Raw genomic sequence first — 6,146 nt, forward strand, 5'->3', positions numbered from 1 at the left:
TAGAGGTATCTTTTGGTCTTTTTTTAGATATCGTCTGTCTTGCACTGGTTTTGGCAATTGCTTGGCTCCATAACGTAGCTTATAACTGTTTTCCGTTCACTTATGCTTAATTTCCAGTCTTTAGAGGGGTGAAGATGTTTAATTACTTAGAACTTATCAGAGTCGTCATGGACAATTCAAAGTCATCTTTTTGATATTGCCAAGCATACTAAAGCTTGTAACATATATAACTACACATAAGTAGTTATGTAATAATTGGAATGCAATTACATGTGTTAACTACTGATTTACATGCATTAAGAGTACTTATCTGTCTCTGAATTATGGATGTAGACCTGGCAAATCTCCAGAGAGGAGTCACGTCTCTTCAGAGCCCTATGAGCCAATCTCGCCACCTCAGGTCCCGGTTGTACATGAGAAACAGGAAAATGTTCTTTTGCTTTCCCAAAGAACTGAGCCTACTGAACAGAGGTATGTGTAAAATTGAATTTTAAAAACATTATTCTGGATCTTTGTGCTGCACCCAGTATCTTTAATAAAAAGTTTAAGCGGTCTTCCTCTGGTACCACAGGCAAGTTGTTAATCACTGTTTATCCTTTTGCACTAGCGTTCAAAGCTTGCTAGTTGGGAGGTGCTTTGGGAAGCCCGAGTGGAATGTCATCTGTACGTGTTCTGTCTTGAGTTTCTTGGTGCAAGCAGTGTGTTCTGTGTCATATCTGATAGAAAATATTATAACAAAACTCCATGTGGGTGCCAGTTCTGTAAAACTGAAGTGATTTTGGGAAAGGTCCATTTTCTACAATTTTTATTAAATAATTCAGGCTTCTCCTGCCTGATCAGCTTCCTGGATACTGTCCTGGTGAAGTGTGGAGGAACCCAGGCTTCCAACACTCATGATTCTAGAGCAGCTTATCACATGAAATATCACTAAGCTAAGGAGCTTAATTTCCAGGAGGTGTGAAGGTGGGATGTCAGGAGGTCCATGCATCGGGCAGCCCTGTTTCCCAGGGCTATTTGTCAGTCTGCCAGATCCGCAACATAAAACTACATGGGATCCCTGGCAGACCCAATCTGTGCTGGTGTCTTCAAACGTCTGGCAGAGGCACGTCAGAATGGATGCTTCTGTCACTTGCTCTGCTGCCTGCTGAAGGAGGAATAGCACCCGATGTGCTCACCATGTACTTATTTAAGGCTCGTGCTGGTGAAACTGATTCTCTTTTTCTTGGTTTTTTTTTTTCACCCTTCTGCAGTTGCTGGCAGGGTTGTTACAGTCCACGATGGATGTTAGCTAGATGCGAAGGGATTTTCAGGAACATGGCAGGGAAGATTGCACTTTTTAGAATTTTAACAATCTTGGCTTAGGAAAGCTAGAGTCTTTTTGTCTTTTTTACTTTATTTTTAGATTTTTTTTTTTTTAATTTCAGTATTGAGTGTTGGGTTTGGTTTTTTGTTTGTTTGTTTTAATTAAAGCTGATTTACCAGATAACTGTTGCTGAAACAAACTCAAGTATTCTAAGTGCCACAGTGAACATACAATTGATCATTTTTATCTACTTTTGAAAACAGTGCTATTTGTTCATGACCCTGGTATTAACATAGATTTTTCACCTGAATTTCTTCATGCTTTAGTTTATTTTTCATCTTAAAATTCTGTAACTGGAATATTACTGCTTTTATCATCTTTATAAACAGCCTAAAATTTGCATATTTTAAGATCTGAAGATAAAATGCACCCCTTGTCAGTGTGACATTTACTTCAGTAGTTTTTTTACACTAATGTGACAGAAATTATGTGCAGGAAGTATGCCAGCTACTGTGAATGTAAAATTGATAAGGGGTATGAAATACAGAATGTGGATCTCAGTCTGAATTTGTGCCATAGAGCAAGGATGGCTAACTGGCAGCTCTTGAGCCAGATTCCTGTTCATAAGGTTATTTTACCTGGTTTCTAGTACACCCTTTTTTGGTGGCTTACTGGGGACAAGAGTGAGAAGAAGGTTGGAAATGTGTAAATAGTAGGAGCAGCTAGGATGAATATTTGGGCTTCTAGCTTAAACATTTTGTCACCTACCAATTTGCAGTGCAGACTTCAGCCAGCACGCAGGCTGCAAGGCAGAAATAGGCACCCCGGAGGTGATTTGTAAGAGCATTGTTTCTGTACCACTCTCCAGCACAGACAATGACATGGTCACTTCTGTGAGCTGTAGAATCTTAACCCTTTGTTACCTGGATAAAGCAGCTGTTCTGAAGAGTCATTATAATTTGTCTGGTCCCCAAAAAACAGGCTGAGGAAAGAGTCTTAAAGCTTGTATGAATGTTGTCAGTTTCTGTCTGACTGCTTTTGGAAAGATTTAAATGTACATCTTGAAAAATGTTTTCTCTCTTTGACATATGTTCGCCTTGGCAGGACTGACTCTCGCTCTCCAGGTAGTATAAGCTACCTGCCTTCGTTTTTCACCAAACTTGAGAACACTTCGCCAATGGTAAAATCTAAGAAACAGGAGATATTTCGAAAGCTGAACTCATCCGGTGGAGGTGACTCTGACATGGGTATGCAGGACTTGCCTTTTCAGTGAATTTTTCCAGCTTAAGCTTTATGTGACTGCCATCCACAGATGCCCTAACCTAAATAAGTTTCAAATAACACATGAATTAATATAAATCTATGAATATGAAACCACATATGTAATAAATTATGACTGAAGAACCAGAAGATTGTTAGATTTTTTTCCTTTTTGTTTTTTTAAATGCTGGTGTATGTAGGACTGCCACACTTCAGCTTTTTAACGTTTTACTGGAGAGATAGGAATGGTTTCTGAAAACCATGGAAAAAACACATAATTAAGGAGTGAGTTGTTAAAACCTGACATTATTCCAGTTAACTTCATGTCTGTAGTTTGCTTCATATCAACATTAACTATTACACATTTTCCTTTTTGGAAAGGTGTCTTGAAACTGAATGTTTTGTGTTTCTTGGCCCTTATGACTATGGCTGTTAAAAAGACACATTTTAATATAGTTTCAGTAATGGATATTGACATGGTAGAATATGATACTGGAACTATATTTTTGTTTTTCTCTTAGAAACCTTAACAGAACTTTGTATCAAAATTATCAGTAGAGAGAGTTTAAGCTCTTTGTGAACTCAGTACCTACTAGAGAGTGTTTATTTGAAAGTGAATACTCTTGCATTGAGGAACAAATTAATCTCATTCTGAGAAACAAGGCTGTGTCAGTAAGGGTTGCAGTGTTCTTTTTATTGGATCCCCGTTGTGTGCATGATAGATTTTGCTCTGTTGAAAATTTCGTGTGCATGCTTGGCATACAAACACACTTTCTATTGCTGCCAATAATCTTTTCATTTATATATTGAATTCAGTGTCATGGTTGAAAATCTTTATTCTCAAATTGTAATATAGGTAATGTTGGGGGGTGGGGGGACTGTTTAGCCATTCAAAGTTGTTGTCATTCATTTTTTTAATACATAGAAATACTCAGCCTGTAGGGTTCATGTTAAAATATATATTTAGTAAATCAAATGCAGCTTTGCATTTTAAAGTACATAGATTGTGAAACTTCAAAAAGTCAGTCTGCTTCCTGAAGTAACATCTTTAAAAGAAGGCTAGCCATGACCACATAAGATACTTTTACCCTGGTAGAGATCATTTTCCCAAGAAGACATGGATGCACGTTCATCTTAGAACATTGAGAAAGAAAAAACAGAACATTGCAAATAGTTCAAAGTAATTATACCTTGTGCATCAGGACTACTAGTGATCACTTGCAGTGATCATCAATACTGGAAAACTGAATGAAATGTTGTGCTTTAATTGCAGCAACTGCTCAGCCAGGGACTGAAATATTCAATTTGCCAGCAGTCACTACCTCAGGTAAGATTTTCAGTAAAAGAAACATTATATGTTTCAGAAAAAATAAACTAGTGTAATAGCTTCCATTTATATGCTTTGGAGAGTCCAGTAAATGAGGAAGACGATGAAAATTTTAAAAGTAATATCCTACATGAAAATGTTTCCTGTAAAGCAAAAATGACCAAAGAAAAAGCAAAATCACCAAAGGAAGTTTCAGAAAATACTTTAAATGGGAACTTAGGCAAGAATGTTTTATTTCTGTGTGCTCTGCAAGTCCTACACAGAGGTAGAAGTCATGAAATTGGTTAGCATCTCACTTAAATTTAAATACAGTGTAGTTTAACAAAACTTGAGCTTAGTTCATCAAATGTAGTTTACTTTATAAACTGGTGTATTTAAAATACTTACTGATAATTTTCTGTGAGACAGGGAAATGAAACGTAACCCATAATTTTACTGTGGTAAAGAGGTGAGTGAGACGGAGAATTGAACTGAAATGTGGGAGATAAGAACTACCAAATCTGAATCTTGAGTTATACCACAGATTGACTTTACACGATTTTGGCCAGTCGCTGCCCCTTCTGGTACAGTGCTTCTGTCTTCTAAGTGGAGAAAGTACTGATCTCCATTAATTTAGATGGAAGACAAGCTTTTGGAATAAATATTTGCCATATATCATACTTCATAAGACAAATTAGTATGTATCATTAATGAGAGAAGTATTCTTCTGGTCTCTTCTCTTACAACTGAATAATAGCTGCAGATTTTACCTAATATGCTATCACAGTCAGCATGCTCAGTTTCCTTTGCTATTAAAAAAAACCAAACCAAAACCAAAGAAAAGTAAAATTTACCCTCTTGCAAGCAGTCTGACATTTAGTGGCACTACTGACATAGCTCTTCAGTGTTTGCTGGCATGTCTAACTTGTAGCCATTGTGAGCTGCTTTGGAGCATGTAGCTTTGCATTTTAAAAAAATCTCATCTTCAGGGTTTTTTTCCCCACCTTTCTGCCCCTCTCTCAAATCTTTTCCCATATCCCTTTGTAATTTCTCTGAGATACATTTTTTGCTTCCCCCTCCACCTTTTCCTGTGTGTTTTCTTTTATCTCCCAGGTGCAGTCAGTTCTAGGGGTCATTCCTTTGCAGATCCTGCCAGTAATCTGGGTCTGGAAGACATTATTAGGAAAGCATTGATGGGAAACTTTGATGACAAGAGTGAGGAGCATGGAGTTGTAATGTCACAATCTATTGCGGTAGCACCTGGCAGTTCCAGTGCTGCAGTATCAGCAAGTAATGAGACGCGTAGGGAAGAAGCTAATCCATCACCAAATTCAGGTGAGGTATTGCAGCTGCTGAATATTTCATGGTCTTAAAGAAAAAAAATGAATTAAGGATTTGTATAAGTTTGGTGTCACTGAAAATCGCTGTCTTTCCTCTGGAAGTCATAGAGATGGTGTTTCCATTTCCTCTAGTGGTCCTAGTTTTCAAAATAGTGCTGGTGACTTCAGGAGCATTAGCCAGTATTTCTTGGAGAGTGACAACACTGATGAAATGGGGAAGAGATAACAGGGTGTATTAGATACCTGAAGCTTCTCAGTGGTTTGAAAACGCATGTGTAGTACATTGCCTATAAAGAACATGTGACAGTGGGAACTAGCTTGAACTGAAAAGATCTCCCTTCCAAAAAATGGAACTACAGCTCCGTTGTGATAAGAATAGGGGTTTTCTAGCAATAGTGTGCTAGAAGACTAGCCTGTACAGTCACTAATTGTAGTAAATCAGCATGCCAGAAGGCACCAGTGTGAAACCGAAAAGTTGCTAAGTGCTAATTTACGGAAAAAAGCATAGGCTAAAGTGCAGCGTAACGTTTTTGTAACATCTGTCCCTTCTGTTTCCAGGAGGGGGAGTCAGCAAGCAGAAGCTAATTGGCAAGTCAAATAGTAGGAAGTCTAAGTCTCCGATTCCTGGACAGGGATATTTGGGAACTGAAAGACCTTCTTCTGTCTCATCTGTGCATTCAGAAGGGGACTACCACAGACAGACCCCAGTGTGGGCCTGGGAAGATAGGCCTTCATCAACAGGTGAGAAATGGGTTGCTTTTAAACTCAACAAACCAGATACGATATTTGTAGAAAGGTCAGATGTAGACATACTGTAACACTGGTATATTGGTCAAAAGATTACAGCATATAAGGATTTTCTGAAACAGATTTTCTGCTAGTTTTCACAACCAAAACCAGACTATCTTTCAGATACAGATCTCTTGGAACAGCTCAT

At 38.0% G+C, this 6,146-nt stretch overlaps 1 protein-coding gene across 5 annotated transcripts in view; it reads left to right on the top strand.

Moving 5' to 3' along the window:
• The window catches only part of NCOR1 (nuclear receptor corepressor 1), a 76,517-nt gene that overhangs the window by 66,430 nt on the left and 3,941 nt on the right, over positions 1 to 6,146 (top strand). For 4 of the 5 annotated variants that reach the window (XR_012831526.1, XM_075719507.1, XM_075719506.1 and 1 more), the window contains 5 exons: positions 334 to 471; positions 2,408 to 2,550; positions 3,837 to 3,890; positions 4,983 to 5,204; positions 5,768 to 5,950. Coding sequence is in view for 4 of the 5 variants with exons in the window: in XM_075719507.1 (XP_075575622.1) it covers positions 334 to 471; positions 2,408 to 2,550; positions 3,837 to 3,890; positions 4,983 to 5,204; positions 5,768 to 5,950 (740 nt within the window). In the remaining variant the exon portion in view is untranslated. The remainder of the gene's footprint in view (positions 1 to 333; positions 472 to 2,407; positions 2,551 to 3,836; positions 3,891 to 4,982; positions 5,205 to 5,767; positions 5,951 to 6,146) is intronic. The other variant, XM_075719508.1, reaches the window with a different exon arrangement.

This window comes from Pelecanus crispus, chromosome 12 (genome assembly GCF_030463565.1).
Source record: "Pelecanus crispus isolate bPelCri1 chromosome 12, bPelCri1.pri, whole genome shotgun sequence".
Lineage (NCBI taxonomy): Eukaryota > Metazoa > Chordata > Aves > Pelecaniformes > Pelecanidae > Pelecanus > Pelecanus crispus.